Source organism: Mytilus galloprovincialis, chromosome 9, assembly GCF_965363235.1.
Source record: "Mytilus galloprovincialis chromosome 9, xbMytGall1.hap1.1, whole genome shotgun sequence".
Taxonomy (NCBI): domain Eukaryota; kingdom Metazoa; phylum Mollusca; class Bivalvia; order Mytilida; family Mytilidae; genus Mytilus; species Mytilus galloprovincialis.
The window spans coordinates 41,475,786-41,499,984 of record NC_134846.1 but is presented as its reverse complement, the minus strand read 5'-3'; the positions used below and the strand labels follow the sequence as shown (position 1 = coordinate 41,499,984).

Sequence of the window (24,199 nt, the reverse complement as noted above, 5' to 3'; positions counted from 1 at the left end):
CAAATCTGTGTAATAATATTTGTAATTTAGATAATACTAATTCTTCAAATTCAAACGTTTAATGCTGCTGTGCCATTTATATTCCACTGCTACATGTACGTGCATAGCATAACTTTCAGCATCAAAACTAAAGGATATAAAACTAAAGCTGCATAAGGAAACTGCGAATTCAAGTCGGGATGTTGACATTTATTTTGAAGACATCTCTTAGTTGTATTTCTTTTGATTATGTTATCCTTCATCTCTTTGGTTTATGATAGTTAGTTGTAAGTTTCGATATCTATAGATCTTTATTTCTGGCATATGGATTGCAGTTGTGTCCATTATTTCAGTCTTCATAGCATATGGGTCTTGATAATAAGGTATTAATGCTCTTTTCTGGCGGATAAAACTTCAAGAAAATTATTCTTGTTCTCATGATAGAGTTTGATAATTAAATATTACCTAATCTTGTCAGCGTTTTTTTTATTTGATTAAATGTTATTCTAACGATTTTGGAGGTTCAAAGCATGAAATGAAAGAGATAAAAATGAGCATTTCTAGAATAGATTTTCATTCTATTCTTTAAAAAAGTATTTCAATTTATGCACCACTTCGCATACGACTTATAAATAATAAGAGGCCATAGTAAACGAACAGAACGCAAAATGTTTAAAAATTTTCTATTTCTTTCTGTTATTGATTAAAACAACCGTTTAAAGATACGACCATGTCAATATTTGGGTTTCATTTAAAATTTTAAAGACTTCCTGACTACCCTGACATACTCACTTTAAATGATAATACTTGTGTTGGTATGATTATTGAAGACGTACATGGTAGATTCAATCTAGATTAGAAAAAGCAAAAAATTCTGACGTCCTTTATATATAAAACTGATTGATTTTGAACAGTGAACAATTTTATAGAACGTTTGTGTCTGATTATTTAAAAGATGTCTTAAAATTTAAGTATTAAAGCAATAAGACTACATCTGAAAAAAGGGAAAGTAAATAATATTTTCAATTATCTTTAACTTTTCAATCAGCGATAACACATGCCGAATCATCCAATGCAATGAAACTGTACGGAACTCAGGTCTTGACATAACTGTTGTTTTCAACAACGCAAAATTACGGAATCCGTAAATGGAATTTGTTAAAAATTCAATTGCAGTTGAAATGACGATTAAAATGACGACGCGGTTCGGTGTATCTTCCATGATCACGACAAATAAACTGTGTTGTAATGATCCAACATATAAAGGGTTGAACATGTTGAAAGGTCAAATACATTTGTATTTTAGTATTCCTTAGATATTCTAAAGTGACATATTATAAAATCTATATGTTATATTTGAAGTTTCACAACAACTTTGATTTGTTTTACAGACTTTAACAATTTTTTGAATTCTCATATCCGCATTACATATTTCTTTTTTATTATCGTAGTCGTCTTCATCATTGGTCTTATCTTCGTTTTATCACATTCTTGTTATAGATTTTGATTCTTTAAAATGCTAGTAGTCTTGACATTATGAAAAATTACCCTTTAGTATCCCTTTGTATTGATCTCAAAATTATTATTGAATGGAATATGGAAAAATGTGTCTTTAGTTTTATTCTTGTGTTAACCATGTCTAATATTAGTTGTTTGTGCTCCCTTTAATGATGAAACAGCATAAGATTGCACAAATGTAAATGACAAAATGGTATACTGTTACAGAATCGGGTAGTATCCAAATTTAATCGAGAAATCATTGCGACACGCAATTAACTTAATTACCAGTGACATTGGATGCAGAAGGTTTATCACCTGATATTAAATTGAACAACAAGCAATGCATCATTGATGGTCATTGTTTTGCGTGAATTGTAATTTTTACAGTACAGTAAGCTTCATATAAGTAAGATGTGTAGAAATCATACGAATAAAATGGAAATTTTATTCCTTTCGTGGTCTGACATTTGTTTCTTGCAGAGGTCACATTATTTTCTGGATTCTTATTTTTTTAAAGGAATCAAATGGTGAGTTATATCATTGTACAAAAATGTAAGCTTATTTTTTTGAGACTTTAGAATCCAATTGCACCTCTTTTTACAAAATCACTCTACAGATGACCTAGAACAATATACACTCCTTAGGATGGTTAATTAAGTACTGATTTGGGACGTAACTGTTCAATTAAAAATCTTTGATTTAGAACCATTGGTGAAACCTGGTAAAATCAATGTTAAATCAAGAACTACAAAGACGTGACACCGAATATCTGATTTCGACTTTGTATTATCTAATCTGCGAAGTTATTTATCGAATTGCTCGTTTCTAACATTATCGCGTGCAAATTTGCACAATTAAAGATAAACGAGATTGATATACCGTAGAAGAACGACACACTGCCGCATTTGATACATTCCCTTATTTTTAAAAGTAGACAACAAATAAATGCTTTGGCATTCACATTTTGTTATCATCCGAATGTTAATAAACATTCGTAGATAACAGCATCATTATAGCACCTTCAATGCAAATGCGTTTACTTTTTTTTCTTAACGATTTACTGATGGAAGATCAGGATTTAAAAGGGAAACAAAAACAGGTCTCAGAGCTTTTATATGTCAAAAGTGGAAAATAAAAACATGATGACTCCGGAAAAAAACTGTCACATAAACATGTCAACATAATGGCCAAAAACGTTTATGAAATGTAAAATCAAAATGCTTGATACGGATTTGTACGTTTATCTTTCTTAAGATTCACAATAGTCTTGAAATTAATCACCTTTGAATTTCCATACACTTATGTGTGTAATACGTTTAAGATTGTATATTAATTACCTATTTTGAATGTTTGATCAATAAAGGTATTTTCTTCGGCAATTCAGATACAGTTTTTGGGGTGTAAACTTCCCACTAACACCATTACTACATTCACCTTCACCATACACCATTACACCATACCGTTTTTTTGGAAGTTTACACCATCTAAGGGGTGTATGAAAAATGGAAAAGTATGTTAATGATACAACTACGCTGAATAGACATTTTAAAAGTTTTGAATCAAATCCTCAAAATAGTATCTAAATTTGAATGTTGTAATTTTTATAAATAAATGAAAAGGCAGAACAAAATTCAAAAAGACTTACACAGTTTTATTGTTTTTATCTTATTTTCATTATTTTGCATTTTTCTTATTTGGATTTGGAGTGATATTAATGAAACAGGAACTTATCAAAAGAACAGAAATGTGGCTATCCAATAGACCAATTACAAGTCTTGAAAAAGTAAGATCTATAATATACATAAGGTGATGTGTCTGTACACATAAGATATTTGAACAAGTTTCAAGTTATCGTTGGAACCGTACGCAGCTGCGTATTTAGTCACACAGCCAACATTGCTTGCATGACTCATAACTTGTTGACCGAAAATGTAATATTCAGTAATGTGGATTATATTTCTTGATACTGAAACCTGAATTTCGGATGACGATTGGTTCGCTTTAGAAATTTCTTGGTCGGCAATAAGTAAAAAACTAAAAAAAAAAAACAGCTGTCTTTCTTAGAATAGTTTATGTCGAATATACTGTAAAACTGATCAAGACCGTTACTAAAATTTTGTTTTATTACTATCTTGTGACATCCTTCATGACATTTATAATTTTCTTGTTTCTTGTACATTAGTTGTCACGACATTTTTAACAGTTACTGTATATTCTTAATAGTTTTCTGTCTGATAGCACTATCATTCAATTTCCGGTAAAATGATATTTTTTTTAAATGGTGCATGCAGTAATAAATAAAAAGTCATAATCTTGAAGGTGCCCTTTAATGTTTTATTTCGTGATAAATGAATACCTGCATAAACAAAAAATATCAAATAGTTATGCTTTTAAACTAATGAAAAAAGAAGAACCAGGCCATTGCTATCGGTTATATGCTCTTCAATTTTTTACTTGTGTGGATTTGTAACTATTTTGAATTGAGCATCACTGATGAGTCTTTTGTAGACGTAACGTGCGTCTGGTGTATCAAATTATAAGCCTGGTACCTTTAATAACGACTTATATTGATACTTTGTTACAACAAGAGAACTTTGTGGATGATGTAAGTACAATACAAATTGTAACTGAGGCGGTCAGTTAATTACATTTTGGAATTCAAGCAGTCAGGAAATTCTACAAGGGGAGAGAGGGTAGCTGAGTTTACTGACCACATGTATACAAGGAACGTAACTGACGACCGGATTAATTATCATATCATACCAACTATCAGTTATGTCAAGTACGATAACTCATGTAAGCGCTGTGTTAAATACAGTTGGTCAGAAAGTGTTCATGGAGATATCAAAGAACCAATTGAATTCACTGAATTTTATAGATACATTGTAGTATACTATAATTTTATTTAAATGATAGACAATGCAGACGGCAACATTATTCAATGTTATTAGAAAATGCTTACTGCTAAGATTGTTTTCTTCTGGTCAGTGATTTTTATCACGTAGGGTTATACAAATGAAAACAATAAACCTCTTTCTTACTTTATATTCATTGTCTCTATACATAAATCTAGGTAATAAGTTGATTTTCCTAACAGATATATTTACAATTTAGTCAAGATGACTTTTCTTTATGACAATTCTATTCAAAACGCAAATATCGATGGTTTAAATGTCTGAAATGTTACTCTAATGTTTAAGACTACCAGACTACTGTTAATTCACAGAAATAGAAGACGTTATTGATAAAACTGCTGGGAAAATGCAAAAACAGGGAAACATGTGAGAATATCTGTATAAAACAGCATGACATTATTTCAATATTACGTGATATCAAAAAATCTAGAAGTCCAATTCATATATAAGCTTAAGGATATTGTTTGTTTTATTTTCAATTTATCATGACAAACATATAATTCATTTCTATTTGTAGTGGCATTAAACCGTTTATATAATTTCTCAAATTACTTCCTTCTGTAGGACCTCTCTGCATGCAGTTTAATTTGAAGTTTTTGTCTCTGCCACATCCCTAAGGAATTGACACCATCTTTCTGAGAAATTATCTTTCTCGTATAGCGTTGAAATTAAGCAGCTTCCGGAAAACTAAGAGACACAATGATGTTCTTTAGTAATTATTCGTGAGCCTTTCCATTGTAAAACAGTCTTATTTCATTTATATGAATAAAAGGAGATTTTGGTTAGACATTTGCTATTTTTTTATTATTTTTGCCTTATTTTCATTCAAAATCCGGTAAATATTATTTAAACCAGAGTGTTACACAGATAAGAACATATTTGATTAATAAAAAGACAAGAGGCATGTTGACAAAGAATGTGGTTGTTATCAAAGTTTTAACCTCGATGTTGAGAAAAAAAGTTGCATGACAATCTATTTCATATGAATATATTTAAAAGTCGGTAAGAGAAGGAGCACAGTTAGGTTCCATAAGAATATCAATTGTTAATTGATAGGCACGCGTTTCAAATTACGAGAATCTTTACACTTTAGAAACTTATGAAATGCATAAAGACATAAACTAAGGTCTACATTTTCACAAGTACATGTGTACCGACATAATACCAGTTCCATCATATGTTATCGTCAAGGATGTTCGCTTTTCCGTTACAACAAAAATCATGTTAAAAGACTCTAAACACATTCAGCCTTTCAGTTCTAAAGTTTATGTTAACAAGTAATAATTTAATTTTGGATGTAACGTGTCTTTTGATTGGCTGACATCGTTTTGTTTATCAGCCCATAGACATAATTTTGTCATGTGACCGTGACGTTATCAACGTTTTTTCATGATTTACTCCGGTTTAAAATGGAATTAAGAATTAAATCATAAGAAATGACTGTAATATTTTTTTTGCCTATTCGAAATAACATAAAAAATGTGGTGCACACTTTAAATAACCCGCTACGCGTTTTATTCAGTGTGAACCACATTTGTTATGTTATCTCTTCATAGACAGAAAAATTATTACAGTCGTCATTCCTTAAATATGTTTATAAATAAAGGAACAAAGAACAACATCTAGGATCCGTGTGTTTGTTTTCGAGATAAATGCACATGTAATTTGTAGGGAAATGATCATCTCTTGAAATTTCATACATTTAACATTGTAGTGAGAAGGTGATGGTCGTAGTGAGGTCGTAATAACATTGATGTGAGATCGTAGCGCAGTCTCTCCGAATAGAATCACGCTTTCACTACGCTCTTGCTACGATGGCACAGCGACCTTTGCGATCTTAGCACGACCTAAGTGTGCTCTCACTACGCTTCTACTACGACCTGATTTCGCCACGACCGCACCACGATTGTTTTGAACATGTTCAAAGTTTGCCACACTCATAACGATCTTGAAGACCTCGGCTATATATAAAAGGTCCCAACATGAACAAATATGGAACAATTAAATTCGAAAACTAACGGCCTAATTTATAAAAAAAACAAAAATTTACAAAAAAAAACCAATATGACAGACATGAACCAACGGCAACCCCTGAACTACAAGCCACTGACTTGGGACAGGCACATAAAGAAGGTGACGTGATAAACATGCATGTGTGTGTGTACGCTGAACCTCATAAATTGAAGTGGATGTAAGCAATTACATTTAACAATACGGCCTTCAATAGCGAGCAAAAACCTTCCATATAGTCGACTGATCATTAAAAGTCCCCGACATGAGAATGTGTTTTTTTTAAACTTTAACCAGAGTGGATGTATATTAGCTTACAGAAAAACAAAAAAGTTCAGTTATAAATAAAAATACGGATAAACATTTTTTTTAAGCTATCTTATGATCATAAACAAGCTTTTGTCCTAGTTTAGTAGAAATCCAGGATAGTTTAAGAAATTTATTAAAGTTTCAAACACTTTAACCACAGTGAATATTTTTGGTTTGTGGATCGCCATGTCTCGACAGAAGTCGCAGGCTCAACAAAAATGTAATAAACTGTTATCTTCTATGCCAGTATGTGTTGGTAAACAAACTCTATACATATTTTGCGATTTTAAAATATTTATATAAAACATAACTAGAGAAAAAAGTGAACTTACGGAACAAGCAAAAAAAATTAAAAGATACAAAAATAAAAAGAAAATACACTTTTACATAGAAGTAAAAACTATAACAAACAGAAAAGCAAAATAGATACAGCAGTAATAACTATACCATAAAAAAACCAAGAACAACATGAAATAACATAATATATACATTTTTTACTAGTGTATTCAAAACGGGTAAAGGTTGAACGAACATGAATTTTTATAGTTTACAATCAACTGAGTTTGGTGCGTGTCGATAAAACATTATATAACTTTCTAATTACATGTACTTAAGATATGATTATAAAATTTGAAATTATTTATTCTTAAAACGTTTACTTACTGTCAATTGTATCATTCCGCCAGGTCTTTTGGCAAATATTTGAGAAAAAATTTAAAGTTACATATTCAATACATTTTAGGTAAACACCTAGAGTTACAAATACACTACCATACATTTTTGATAGAACAAATGCATTTTCAATATCGTATATCTTTTTAACTATACTCTAACTATAACTATAATTTGCGGTTTTGTGATATGTGCATGTAGTTTGAACAATGTCGTCAATAGTGTTAAAACGAAGCTATCAAAAAATGATTTAGAACCTTGTACTACACATACGGAGGTACATGCATGATACCATGACGGGTGAACGTATGATATAACTGTGAAATAGTCATTGTAATTGCCACGTTATTCTATGGATCGTTGATTTTATTACCATTAAATTATTGGCACGTGCCATCAAACTTAATCCTTATAAACCGAAAATAAACGCATAGATACGTTACTTTTACAGTTTAGAGGAAGAAGACGAAGAAGAATTATTTAAAATAGTGCAATCTGAATAAACAAATAAATTCATATTTTATATTAAATAAGTTTTTTTTTATTCAAATGAAAGAAAGGATAAGCGCATTTACAAACAGATTTACTAAGACATATACTCGATGCTGAACTTAAAATTAGGTTATATTGTTTTAATCTATGAGGATCTGGAGGGGGTCCTTCGTTTCTGTATTTTTTAATGTTTAGGCCGGTTTTTTCTATTCTTTATACTTTTTGTCTATTATTAGCAATTCTTTATATTCAAGCACCTTATTATTTTCTATATATTCTTTAATTTTTTTTTTGGTTCCGTTTTCTGTATAATTATTCATATTTATAGCCCCAACAAAACAAACAAACAAAACTCTATGTATATATATAGATATATTATCAATTCTCTAATCCCTTTAAAAAAGACCAACAGAAATAAAAAGTCAACGAATGATTTTATGTTTAATAATTCAAAATAATATACGTTTTTTTATTCTAGCATTTATAAAACAATGTATCATCCACATGAAGGAGCGTAACTCCTAATATCATTCTGACACACTAAACGGATCTTAACCCGATCTGAAAGTTTTATGATTGGTCTAGATTCGTCCAAAACAGTCTTAACAGACTTGATTTAACGCTAGAGCCCTCCATCTTGATTTACTTGACATGACTGAACGGACTAAACACAGCATATCTGAACAGTGTCTTAAAATCTGAAAAGTCTTAACGTTTTTCTTTAGCGGTAAATTAAGTCGATCAAGACTTGATCAGATCAAAATGACCGTTTCAGACTTAATCTGGCTACTAGTGATTGGTATCGTTTTTTCCTTAAAAATCTTTGATAAAATAATAAGTTATGTGATTGTATAAGATTTGCAATGATAGCATTCTAAATAAAGGCAACAGTAATATACCGATGTTCAATAGTTAAAATGTGATTCAGAGAAAAACAAATCCCAGCCACCAATCATAACTGAGGGACGCCTATCATTAGAAAAACACCAGAATAACAGAAACATCGAACTGCTACGAAACGAACGCCAACAAAATATAGACACAGACTATTTGATAATAACTGGTATAATTCTAACTTAAAACAACACATTTTAAGAAAGAAATACGATTTGATCCTGGTTTCGCGGCTACCAAAACCCTATTTTATATTGCCATGGTAAAAATACCGCTAAAATTATAACATAACGTGACAGGAATACAGAACAAATACACGTAAGAAAGTCCATGCAGAAAAATACATAAGTAAATGATATAACAAAACATTACAACATGTAACCCACAGATTAACTTGGGAACCTTCAATGACTGTACGACTGTACACCCGTAGACCACAATAGAATTGTGAACTATGCGTCACACGAATGTATAAACGCCATTCCTGTATTGTATTTTGTGTGACGTTTATTTTATCACAAGCAAATTTCTAAAAAAAAATTATGAAACTGGGATTGAATTATTTTCTAACTATTACAAGAATATCAATATAGAATTGTGTTTTTATGGTGTAATTGTTTGTATTTTTTAACCATTTCTGTTTTTTTATAAACCATGTCTGAAATAAACAATCTGTAAAACATATACATTCTGTGTATATAGTTGCTTCAAACCAAAATTCATATAAATGATCTAGCCGATAAATTATCTTAAACACTACAAAAAATAAAAATATCACTCAAACCAAAAACGGTAAGACATAACACAATATCTAATCATGCCAAAACAAGAAATATCAAAACTAAACACATAAATCCTGTTTTTATAAATACACGTCTAATAGCAATGTTTTCGAATCCCTTTGTATTAATGTATTACAGTAACTGTATTCATATTTATATGTCATGTACATGATTTTTGAAATAAAATATATTTTAAGTTATGCGAATTCAAAGTCTGCAAAACATATACATAGGTATTGGGAGAATTGACCTTTGTACTTTTATCCATTAACAAAACCAGTGCCTTTTCTCGCTGTTTGTCGTAGATAAATAATATTAATTTATTGTCGTGTTTCACATTTAAAAAAGAAAAATGAGTACTCTTCTGTCATTAGATTTGGTGGGCTTTGATATGTACGCTCTTTATTGTTCTGTGTTGTAATTTGGTGCATAATGGTTTCAAATGTCTTGACGTAGTATTTTTTAATCTTAAATTTCCATCGCACTTCCAAGTCCTTTCCTTTGTTATAATTCATTACATACACTATTGGCATGCCTTGTATCAAAATTTGTGACCTACCCAAAATCGTAGAATGCCCTAATTTTGGTTGAACTAAACATTCAAAATTGCAAAGAAATGAATATTCGAATACTGAAGTTGAACATGTTGAAAGTTAGGATGGCAACGTGTTTTTAAATACTGTCGCAGGACAAATCGAGTTCACGACCGGCATGTGATACAGTTGTTCGAATACTCAGAGTATTCGGACACCGAAACCTCTGATTTACGTTGGATTTAAATTTGAAAAGGACAAAATCAACAGTATCCTCATGTTCTGTCGATTTCATTTTAATTTAAACAAACGATTAGTATATATTACGGATTACAAATGTGTCGAGGTTTGTGATTGGATAACAACACAGAGATGTCAGTATATATTCAGGAAACTGCCGGGGTATATACGACGTTTTTATCCCCAATTGGAACCTCAAAAACGTCATCATAACTCCGGTTACTATGTGACGTAGTCAAAAGCTATCAGACTGTCAGAGGCTCACAAAGGGAAAATAATGACGTGCTTCAGTCAATAATACATTTTTGATACAAAATCACGCATTTTACACTTTTAATACTTAAATTTAATGTTAAAAGTGTTATTATAAATTATTACATACACGATAAAATTATGTTCACAGCAAATTAGAAAATCCTTCATGTATGCCGAACATATCAGGTTGGGTTTTTCAATATATATGTGTTGTCAACAAATACCTGCACTGGAAAATAACATTAAGTCAGGGGTAATCCGTAATATATGTGTAATTCAGGTCTCAGAAAGGGTATATACTGTGACATTCCCGGCTTAGGGCTTATATCCCCTTCGCCTTCGGCTCAGGGGATATAAACTCTAAGCCGGGAATGTCACAGTATATACCCTTTCTGAGACCTGAATAACATATAATATTCTATGCGATTCATGCCAATTCCTGGTTATTGCCTCGTGGTTTGTTTATTCACGAGTGTAAACATCGTAAATACTTTTGTTATTATTTACATAATTGGACGAAGCAGGTAATTCGATATATGAGCTGAAATTATCAGAATAAACATAAGTGATGAATATATTATCAATTATAAAGTATGATCAAAATAAAAGCTTCAATTATAGTTATTGGATACACTATGATGACACGTATGTGTGTGTTGTAAAAGTGAACAATTTAACATTTGGCCTCGTACAGTTTATAAATGTTCACTCGATAGAAAGTGTTCTAAACAACAATATGTTATAAACTGACGTAAAAACCTGATTGAATGGTTTATTGACAATAAAGCGTCTCTATCGGAAACACTTTATTACACTTGAGTTTTCTGTCAATAACGGAAGATGATAATTTTAACCATTTAAAAAATCATTAATAAAAGCATGGTTGTTTTAACATTTTCACATTTCCCTTTCATTTAGAAGTCCATTAATCTTCAAAAGACAGAAAACAAATTGACATGCGTATGATGAAGTAGATAGCTCAAATGCTTTCCAACCCATCAAGTATTTGCCAGGTCGTGATTGATAATTTGAGTGTGTTCTGTAATCCATGAGCATGACTAATACTCATCCCACCGAAAAGGATATTTATTATATTATATATATATTTAGTTATTGATGAACGTCTCCATGGACAAGGGATTTCTTTCTCATCCTTCTGCTGCACACTTGTTCACTTCCGATTTTCTTAAGTTTTGTATATCTTTGTTTGTGTTTTATCGTTTTCCTATTTTGAATTTGTTCATTTATAGATTGTTTATTTGAAATTTATGTTTTTTATTGCTTCTTGTTAATTTCTCCTCATCTTGCGTAGTATTATTTACCTCGAAGGTTGTTGGAAGCATTTTGTAATCTGAAGCCATATAAAAGCATTCACAAATAAACACCTTGAGAGTAACTGTTATCTTAAAAGATAGCTTGAAGTACGAGGAAGACTTCTTATAATTATAATCACTTGCGTTAAACTATAAATAAACCAAGGATTGAGTACACTACATTTACCTACAATTAGAATATGCAAGAGAATAACAGTTTTTTTTTTTTTTTTTTTATTTCTTTTGAATTCAAAGTCGATTCATAGTGTATATTTGTAGCTCAAATGATACCTATTTCATTTAAACGACTTAACAAAACAAAACATTAATACGTTCAGCTGACTCTAATGGAGTACAGCTTTAAAATGAAGATACTCGTGCTATTATGCATGTTGAACATGTATATTTAAAGTAATAAGCTAAATTTTTAAAGCAGACAATCCATCTATTATTCTTGTAAATGTAGTGACTTTGAAAGTTGATATAATTAGTTAATGACAATTTATGATGCAGATGCACAACATATGTTGTGAACCAACTTATTCAAACTAATGAAAAAGTTGAGAAAAATGAATCAATTTAAAAGACATCGATAACAGGTGAATTTAATTAATATTGTTATGAAATTTGGAAATTTCTTTTCATTTGAAAATCAATTTATCTCACGAAAATAGGAACAAACTGACATTTGTAATCATAAATTAAATTCCTAAATGAATTTCAATCCATCAAGTAATTGTCAGTATTTGAAAGATAAATGGCACGTGTTCTTTATTCATGAAAAAATCATTTTACTTTCTTTTCATAACAATTTTATTGAATGAAAATGTGTATTTACTTATTGGCGGGTTCATGAATTTTAACTCAAACTGCATTACTACCTAGAGACCTGAGTACCCGAATTAACGTCTGGATTGTTGACTGTGTTGTATTTCTCAATCTTCACTTTTTTGTGAAGTTGTTTGTAGTTTCGTTGTTTTTCTATTTTTACCCCATTTTTTTTTAATATTGACCTTTAATATCTTTTTGATCAATACAACTTCTGTATAGAATTAGGTAAGACTTTTCATCGAGCTTATGTTAAATGTTGGTCTTGTAAAGAGAATAGCATTGAAAACACATCAACGTAGTCCAAATTGATAATAGTGTTTAGATGAATTCTTCAATTTGCCATGTCTTTTTTCTGCGTTTCAGAATAACAAAGCAGCAAGCAAATGTCTAAATGTGCCAATTGCAACGTATTTTATATCTATATACATGTACATGTCTTTTTTTCTCAATGACTTTTGCTCAAAGGTTTAAAAACACTTCTATTACTATAATTGATACTCATTGCCTTGAAGAAAAAAAATCGGTTAACACAGATTGTCAGCATTGATATTTTCTTTGTTGATAATCTAAAACGATCAGAGTCGTGCTTCAAAAGATAAAACTATATATTTGTTTGTGAAGATAAGTTGATGCATTACCTAATAATTGACAGTGTTCCATTATCAAACTGGTCGACCATTAATCGGTTAACATATAATCATTGCCATTTCCAGATCTATTTATTTTTCAATCACATCAAATAAACCACGTTTAACACGTAATGGGTTTCCTGTAAAAGAGATATGGAATTTGATCACTCGGAACTATCAAAGAGAAACTTTATATAGGCAAAATATATTTGGATTGTCAATTATTTTGTATTCATTATATTGTAATTTGGTCTATTTAAGAATTCAGGTGTGTCTTCAGTATAAAATATCTTATGTTCTTAGACATAAAAATATCAAATTATTAATGTTTTACGGCTATGCCCAACCTACTCCGATCATCTTTCTTAACTAATAGTCGATGTTTACATATAAAAGGATTGGAATCTAAGTGAAACAATACACATCTACATGTAGGTTAATACTTGACGTATTGTGCAAAGACTAGACACTCTTCTTCGTTTAGTGTCTTTTTGAGAGATGAAGATACTTAAGAAACTATTAGACGTGTTGTTTAACATTGTTTATGAATATACTTTTTTTTTTAAAAGCATTATTTGTATTTCGATCAACGTTTTTTTTTTACATAAATCAAGCCGTTTGAACTGTTCAGCATTTGTTACTTGGTGACCATTTATAACTGACAATTCGGTATGGTGTTTACTAAATGCAATGTTGAAAGTCGTATAATGAACTATAGCTTTTAACGTCTTTGTCATTAATTCGATGGTGGAGAGTTGTCTCATTGATAATCATATCACACCTTCTCATTTTATTTTCATATAATATACAAAACCAATCAAAGAAGATATATAATCAAACACAATCCTTGGCATGTTTGGACAATCAGCATTAAAAGGTTTTAAATCTTAAAAATATTCTGCGATATAGTATATGAAAAGGATTATGGAAATGCGTCATTTTAAAGATAAAATCAACTAAGTAAAATGTAATAGCCATTTTAGAAAAAAAATAAATAATTTGGACGTCATGTCAATACATTGTCATTGTTTTTATAGCAAAAGTCATTCATGATCATGTGGTCACGAAGTTGAAATCCATTTACATCAATATCTTGATTATGAGAAAATAGAACTTAATTAAAAATAGATTTTTACAAATATTTGATCAATTAATCCGGGGCGAATTTTTCTACGCATTTATTCTATCTAGACATTATAATTACTAAATAGAGCACAACTATGAACGAAGCAAAACTAAACAGTATTTGTATCGCACGCAATTGTTTCTGAAACATAACGACCGATAAATTTAAAACACATCATGGTTGTCGAAATACATTTACGGAAATTGACTATGTTGTGTTTCTCAATTTTCACTTATTTGTGAAGTTGTTTGTAATTTTGTTGTTTTTTTTATTTTTACCTCATTTTTTCAAATATTGATCTTTGATATATTTCTGATCAATGCAAATTTTATATAGAATAAGGTCAGACTTTTCATCGAGCTTATGTCGGAAATTGCTGGACAAAAACATGCTTTATCATGAATTAATTATTCATTTTCCTATGTTTAATCACGACTCTTTTGTGATATATTTCAAACAATTCGCTGTTAGCCTTTTAAGATCTGTTTTGTCTATGTTCAGACAATTCAGGGATTGTTATTTAACTGTTCGAAGAAAACATCGTTTGAAAGGTAATGAAAGTACTAAATGTTTGAACAGAATTTAAGTAACAATGAGTAACCAAGATACTTATTTGTTTTGAAATTGAAAAGAAATAATTTGATCATAAACTAATCAACTTTAAATAAATACATTGATTGCTTCTAATCTATTAACAAGCACGGACGTAACTGTTGGATTTATGAATTTCAAACAGTGGTATACCCGTGTTTTCTTTGTTAATTTACTATTAGGAATTCGTAACACAAAAATTATGAATGTGAATTGTACTTTTCAGGACCGATTGCTACATTTATACTTTTGTACCTAACTTACTATGAATCATACATTGATATTCTCTCAATGGCTGATCGATGAACACAATAGAATATACACATAGCCATCTTAGTTTATAAATATCGAACATTTGAGAAATAATCCTTTAAATTAATGATAGATTATTAAAAGAATTTGCAATAAAAAAAGTGAAAGATTCAATTTTGTACTTAATTTTCATTCTTTCATTTCTCAATTTTATTGTAAAATTCTTTTAAAAATAAAATAAAAACAAACGCTTCAAGACGTTGATTGAATAACACATTTGCAACCCCAAAAGTTGTTTTTTTTTCACTCAAGTTGGCTAAACAAATTTGGCATCTCAACCATAGCTGTTGGTAAGACTTAAATTCTGATCAAGTTTTTAAAATAAATTAAAAAAAAACTACAAAATCCAGCAAAATATTGACTACATTGCTAATACTTATGGCTACTGTTTGAGCTATTGCAGAAAGAATATTTATAGGATATATATTAAATTATATATTCAAATGTCATACGATGCTTTCCATTTTCGAAAACAAAGTTAATGGAATGATTTAATTTGATGCTGTACATAGTAAACGCTGTCAGACAGAATTAGGCACGGAATGATATTGCATTCTTTTCGTACATGTGAAAGGGAAATATTATTTAATTGTGCCAGCAATTGTCGAAATTACGTTATTTCCTTCAAACAAATTTCGCAAGAAGTTTCTCATATATTTTTAGTTCTCAATAAAAATCTTGTTATGATCCTCTTCATGATTCAAACTGAAGTGTATTTAGTCGTTATAACAATGAACAAACAAGATTGCTTTTATTTATTTCTATTTCATAAATGGAAAAATTTTCCCTCGAATGGTTTTAACTTTTATGTTCTTTTTGATACAATGTACATACATAAGGACGTTAGTTGTCTCGTTTGAATTGTTTTACATGGTCATTTCGGGATTTTCGTTAATAGTGACAAGCAAAAAGGTAAAACCTGCTACACAAAAGAACAAGTGGTCAGTATGCTGGAGTTTCTTATCGACAACATATTTGTTAATTTGGAGGTAGACTTTTTCAACAAACTGTCGGCATTCCTATGGGAATGAACTGCGCGCCTCTCCTTGCTGACCTCTTCTTGTTTTCATATGAATCGGAGTTCCTTCAGACACTTGTCAAAAACAAGAAGATCAAAGAAGCCAGGTTATTTAATTTCACTTTCAGATATATTGATGATGTTCTTTCCATTAACAATCCAAACTTTTCTGATTGGGTTCCATTAATATATCCACCAGAACTAGAAATTAAAGAGACAACAGACACGGCTTCATCCGCCTCATTTTTAGACTTATACCTCGAATTTGACATACACAGTCATCTTAGTACCAGAATCTATGACAAACGAGACGATTTTGATTTTGAAATTATCAATTTCCCCCACCTTAGTAGCAACATACCAACTTCACCTGCATATGGAATATATATTTCCCAACGTATTCGGTATTCAAGAGCTTGCAGCTCCTACTCAGACTTTGTAAAACGTCACCAGTGTCTGAGCAGAAAGTTGATGAACCAAGGGTATGTCAAAGAACGTCTCGTCCTTTTTCTAAAAAAGTTCATCGGAAGGTACCCAGAACTTGTTGATAAATATTCCGTATCAACTTCACAAATAATACACGATGGTCTTGAAATATAGATTTTGCGTACTGACGTTGTTTATCATCTTAATTACGTGTTATATTATTCTTTTATTTGTCTTTATTAATATTACTTTTACTGTTGTCTGTTTTTTGAGATATTCTTTTGAAGTGACTCTGTGCTTAATTATGTATCCAATCATACTTTGAACGACAAAATTATTTTATGATGTGACTCTGTACCTATGTATCTTGTCATACTTTGAATGACAAAATTATTTTATGATGTGACTCTGTACCTATGTATCTTGTCATACTTTGAATGACAAAATTATTTTATTCATTAATATTACTTTTACCCAACTTTTTTTGTGATATACGTTTTACGTGACTCTGTACTTGTGTATCGCGTCATACTTTGAGCCACACTATTATTTTATTTGTTATTATTACTTTAATTGCTAAGTCAGTGTTTGTTATATCTATTTTGCGTGACTGTATTTATGCATCCCGTCATACTTTGAACGACAAAATTATTTCATGTCTACCTGTGCGAATTTCAAACGCGCAATTTTACACCAGTACCCATACCCTCCTTCCTTGATGGGTGCATTTTACATAGACAAATATAATCGTATAATATAATCAAAATGAAGATGTTAATTTGATGTATGCCTTTTTGTGCTTCTTCGTTACATTTTTTGTTTTTATAGTGATTAAGATGATAACACAATGTTGACTGCTGTACCCCTATTTTTGACATTTTTACCTATTATGTCTGTTTGTTTTGTTCACGCATCGGTGACTATATAATGGAATTTGATGCGACTGTCATACAAGTGAGAGGTTTAGCTAGCTATAAAACCAGGTTCAATCCACCATTTTCTACATTTGAAAATGCCTGTACCAAGTCAGGAATATGACAGTTCTTGTCCATTCGTTTTTGATGCGTTTGGTTATTTGATTTTGCCATGTGATTATGGACTTTCCGAATTGATTTTCTTCTGAAATCAGTATTTTTGTGATTTTACTTTTTTTTAATAGCTGACTATGCGATATGGGATTTGCTCATTGTTGATGGCCGTACAGTGACCTATAGTTGTTAATGACTGTGACATTTTGGTCTCCTGTGGAGAGTGATCTCATTGGAAATCATACCACATCTTCTTTTTGATATGTTTACAGCTTTTCCAGTACAAATGTATTTATATTCAAACATTCCTTGTTTTTAAATGTTATAAATTGATGACATCCTAACGAATAAAAATCAACAGACTCGCTTATTAAAAAATGTGTTATTGTCTTTGCGGTCTTTATATATTAATAAGGATTGGTATGGTTTACATTTTCTATTTCTATTAGCTAAAAGTATGTTTGGATGCAACATGTACAATTACTTTTTTTTCTCATTGTTATTTTTTAGGTTGGAGATTTGGAGCTTTTACCTGTAAAACAACGCCATACATACATCATGTTTCTGTTTGTGCTTCGGTCAACACCCTAGCAGCAATTGCAATTGACAGGTTAGTTGTTAATTGGTTTTAATATTGTTCGATGATTCAATGAAAATAGACTGTAAATAAGACCGTTAGTTTTCTCGTTTGAATTGTTTTACATTGTCTTATCGGGGCCTGGTATAGCTGACTATGCAGTATGGGCTTTGCCTATTGTTGAAAGCCGTGACCTATAGTTGTAGTATAATTAGTTGACCTATAGTTGTAGTATAATTAGTTGACTTTTCACAATTTGAATATAAATGCATTGGCTATCAAAAGAAAACTGTTGTGAAGTTTTTTTCATAAATTGGTTGTGATGTAAATTTGAAAGTAGCCTTCATAAAAAATTAAAACATGTTTTAGTCATTGAAAGTTGTATTACAAAATATTGTGAAATGAAATTAAAATAAATTGAAAAAAAAACAAGGCCAATTTTGCATAAACAAGTTACAACCGTAGTATTTGTATTGCACCAACAATGGGATTAGAACATACAGTGCATTCATCCTGTCCGTTCATTCGTCCATACATAATTTCATCAAACTTTTCTTAGGAGTTAATGAGGTACATGTTAACTTAATCGGCATATTTACAGTAATAATAATAAGCGTATGATAACTTTTAGGCTCAGCAAGTCACTACACCCTGTTTTTCTTTGCGTTGATGTTTGAGGAATAGGACAGTAGTTATCCATTCGTTTGATGTGTTTGAGCTTTTGATTTTACTATTTGAACATGTTGAAAACGGACTTTCCGTTTTGAATTTTCTTCGTGATTCGTATTTTTGTTATTTTACTTTTTTCGTAAATACACTTTTCCACCCACGTTTTTCATGTCCGATAGAACAAAGTCATACATTTTGTTTTCTGATACTTTGCACTGTGTGCTTTACACAAAAAGTAATTCTTGTAATAATTGGTGGTTGTAACTGTAAGAAGTTTTCCAACATCAATAAATATCGTTTGTTTCCATAAGTAAATTCGAGTGACAAATCAAGATTAATAGAAAATACTTCGGGAACTCCAAAACTAGCAAAACCTGGTGCCTTAACTAAGTTATTGTCTTTTACTTTCATGCCTCCTGCGCAAATAAGATCGTGCGGAATATTTAGTTCATTTTTTGGAACTTAACAAAACACTAAATGTCAGAAAATCTACTGAAAATGTTACTGAATTCATACAAGCCATAACTCTGAACAATACTACGTTGTGTATGTATTTTTTCCAACTACGGCTAGTTTATAATTTTCTATCAAATCATTGTTTAGTCTGTTAATCGGTTGTCCGACTAATAAACAAAGGCAACAGTATAAAAGTAATAAATAGATTTAGGAAAAAAACCAATTTTTCGTTATAAACTGAAACCGATGGGAGCACAATAACTACAAGAGGAACAAAACAACAAATTCTAACGCCATCATACATATAGAAACGAGCTTTTTTTTATTGCTTTGATGAAAAAATGGTGGGTTGACCCTGGTTTGGCTTACACAACGATAAATTCAGTACTGATTTACTTGCAGTCGATTTACTTGCCGTCATTTCAATACAGATCAGTTACTTTTCAGACTTCTTTGTAGGTTTTGAATGTGTAGCGGATCAACAAAAGTACTGTTCAATCTAAATATAGACTGAACAGACAGAAGTGTCTGACCAGTACTGCGTTTAATCCAGTAATTTGACAGAAAGTCTAAAAATGATTATATATATTACATTTATTGTTCAGTCTTTTAACAAAATATGTAGATCAAACCAATTGTATAAGATCAAAACTAGTTTCACGTGAAGCAGAATCTACTTTCCCTTCCGGAGGACCTAATATCACCCCCAGTTTTAAGTGGGGTTTTTGTTGCTCAGTATTTTGTTTTCTATGTTGTTTCGTGAGTACATTTGTCTATTTGTCTTTTTCCTTTTTAGCCATTGCGTTGTCAGTTTAATGAGTTTGATTGCTCTGATATCTTTCGCCCCTTTTTTACAACTGGCTGCTACATATACGCGCTACATTACATGTATACGTATATGCACATTATCAAAGCCATAGATAATTCTACGGTTGTTGTTTTCAGATTATGTTCTATTTCCTATTGAATGGTTTGTTAATTAGTATTTGCATCGCCGTCTTTCGTTGGTGTGATTTATTTTTTCTAATCATTAAAACCTTTAAAAACCATTCGGAATCGGAATTACGTTATAGGTTTGTCTACATTTTAACTTTTGCCCTTTGCCATTGGTCCTATACTTTTAAGAATTTACCCAAGCTTTTTGGTATATTTCTATCCTCGTATATAACAACGACAGTACATCAATTATAATGTAAAACATCTTTCATTGACTATTTGTAAGCAGCTTTAACGCGACCTTTATTCGTTTCATGACTGCGATAAATGATCGACTTCAATACGCTTTTACGAATATATGTATTGTTAACTTCATAGATTTTCTTTCTTTAGGTGGTATGATTCTCTGACAACTGAAATAAAATAATAATACAATTAGTATGCGATAAATCATCTTTACAAAATAATGCAATATCTTGGGAATAATGTTTTTTTATGTTTAATAAAAACTATATTTGTCTGAATATAATTAAATCTATTTTATTGCACTAAAGAAAAATGAATAAAATAATTCTTGCAATAAAACCAATACCTTCATTTGTACAGCGAACATAAAAGTATCATAAATACTTGCAATGCATATTTTCATTTTGATAAAATATGAACTTGATAACGTGACATATATCAGAAGAGGGACGAAAGATACCATAGGGACAGTCAAACTCATAAATCTAAAACAAACTGAGAACTGTCATCAAGTGAAAAAAATCAACTTGTCAATAAAACTTATATGTACTTTGATATTTTTAATTGTAAAGGAAAACTTTAAAGGTATTTTTCAATGTTTAGATTAACAAAGATCACTGTCACGGTAGAGTAATTTTGTTTTGACATAGACAACAATAAGCAATAATATATGGCTGACTTAAGAACAAGGTGAAATGTACTCAAGGAACATTCAAACACCGAGACAAAAAAACTGACAACGCCATGGCATAACAAGGGAAATACATACATAAAAATAATATATAGAGAGAATAAAAAGATTAAACCGTAGAACTCAACCAAACAGTGGTTTTGATTCTCCGTGGCCTCTTCCTTAAACGAGATACCCCTCAGATGTTAGATTTTTCAAACTGTGAGTAAATGATGTTTGTTCAAGAATTGAATGCTTACTTTGTAAATTCATTGTGGTGTAAAAGCGTTGACCGAGGTATATTTTGTAAAAAGCGCGGAAGCGCTTCATTCTTTAAATGTGCGCACGGGTAAAGCTTTTAAAACCCTATGAAATTAAGAAAAGAAGCATTCAATACTTATAATTACATTTTTTAACTATGATCATGAAAAAAGATTTATATCAAGTTTTTATCTAATTTACCTGTGCACTTTATTGTGGGACCTCGTGTTATCAGGAATGATAACGTTTATTGTGTAATGAAAGTCAAATTCAGAAAGAAGAGAGATTGTTCTTAGCCAATCAAAATGACGTAATATAATGAAACGTACATAATGTAATTATATTGAAATATCTATTATTAAATTATATATTCCAGGTACTCTGCAATTTGCAATACATGGAGATCTAAAATCAACACCTGTACTTCACGTGCCATGATTTCGTTTATATGGTTGATGGCAGTTGTACTCGCATTACCTATTGTTTTCTTCTATGAAAAGTTTGACGAAGAATTTGATCAACAAACAATACCGATGTGTCATCAGATTTGGCCAGATTATGACCTCCAGCGAAGTTATTACGTTATCGGACTTTTTATTATGTGTTATGCACTTCCGCTCTCGTTTATTATAGTATGCTATTTTTCAATTGTATATAAAGTGTGGACACGGCGTGCTCCTGGAATAGCAAGCAATTTTGCTACTATTAATAAGTCAAAAGTGAAAGTTATCAAAATGTTTTCGATCATTGTCAGTCTGTTTGCATTTTCACGTCTTCCATTGTATGCAGTATATTTTCAGCTGTACTTCCATCCTCCTACTGACGTGGAATACATCAATTTTATATCGTTATACATCATTCCTGTATGCCAATGGTTAGGTTTGTCTAACTGTTGTGTCAATCCAATCATTTACTGCTTTTTCAGTAGAAAGTACAGACATGGTTTTAAAACATTGGTACAATGCCGGAATTGTCGAAATAACAACTCTTTCCGTAGTATAAAACACCATACTGTAACCTCACGATGTTTGACGAATATGTCAACAACATCACATGGGGATTCAAAACGACCAAGGAGACAATATAACCCCGCAAGATTCATGTCTGTGCAGTTTGAAAATGGACAAATGACACTTACATTTCGGAAAGATGAAAGAGAAGATACATTTTCTTCTTTCTAGATGGAAGATTATCTTCTTCTTTACTGTTAAATCGGTGTAATTATTAGGAACATATATCATTCTAAAAATGATAAAAGTGATAACACCTTACCTTCTATTAAGACTAATTAATGTGTTAAATGTTAACATTAATGACATATGTATATATTGTTTAGTTGATATAATACGTATATGAATATATTTTCTGTTTGTAATGCCTTATGGATTTTTTTATTGTTTCGTAATTAATTAGATTATATTCCCAAACATGTGTGTTGTGAATTGTTTGTATATTACAAAGGAAAACAGTTGCGATAGTTCTTTACAGTACTTGTACACTTGAGGTCTACGAATATTGCGTCTTGTTTTTGCGAGTTGTCCGGTTGTTCTATAATTGGCACAGTTATTTTTTTACGGAAAATCTAAATATTCACTATCTCACAACTAGCCCCTCTGAATCGGATAATGAATGGAAAAAAAAAACAGGCAAAATAGAACGGAAATGACAAAATATGCATGTGAAGTAGTTACAACAACAATAAAGAAAAGAAAGAACACAGAATCAATTTCAGGCTGAAGGACGATATACGCGATGTATCGCTCACCTTGGATTTTTTTGTTTTTTCTTTTTTAATATTAATTACCTGCTAAAAGAATATAACAGTTATTTTTGTTTTCTTCTTTCTCGATTAGATTAAAATCAAATAGTGTTTTAATGTTGAAAGACTAACGTAATTTAAATTACTTTGAAGCAACTAGGCACATGGTATACACTTAAAAAAACATACTGTTTTAGAATAAACGGAATATCAACAAGGTGAAAATTATTTGAAATCACCAACTTTCTTTGCTTATTTGTCTTTAATGTTTTCCAAAGATTTAAATGCAATAAACATCAAAATTAGATTATTCCTGACAGTCATGAATTTTCTTTTCCACAAACTTTCTATATCTGATAAATTAAACAAATAGCATAGATGAACATTCAGTGATGGGAATTTCATGAAGCGTACAATTGTTTAAATTTATCGATAAAAATTGATAATTTTATTTGGAAACTCAAATTTACTCTAATACTTCTTAAGGTTCTCTCTATAAGTTAAAATGTACATGTCGGTAATAGTAACTTGTTAATAGTAAAGGAAAAAAATGAATAGTGACGTTCTATAGAAAAAATTAAATCTAAGTTAAATCATTTTTTTTTTCAATAAATATCGAACTTATAATCCATAAAGACATACTAAAACAGTAAATTGTTTTGTGTTTTTTGGGCTTTGAAGGTAACGATGTTTGTATTTCGTCGGTTTTCTTTTTTCTATGGCTTTGTTTGTTTATTCAACTAATGAGATTTCATTGACCCCTTGCTCAC

The 24,199-nt window shown here is 30.6% G+C and overlaps 1 protein-coding gene across 1 annotated transcript in view; it reads left to right on the top strand.

The window, feature by feature from the left end:
- The window catches only part of LOC143046894 (neuropeptide SIFamide receptor-like), a 53,713-nt gene extending 30,692 nt beyond the window's left edge, over nucleotides 1–23,021 (top strand). The window contains exons 2-3 of the mRNA XM_076219948.1: nucleotides 18,366–18,465; nucleotides 22,047–23,021. Of these exons, the coding sequence (XP_076076063.1) occupies nucleotides 18,366–18,465; nucleotides 22,047–22,851 (905 nt within the window). The 3' untranslated portion in view covers nucleotides 22,852–23,021. The remainder of the gene's footprint in view (nucleotides 1–18,365; nucleotides 18,466–22,046) is intronic.
- The last annotated feature ends 1,178 nt before the right edge of the window (nucleotides 23,022–24,199 follow it).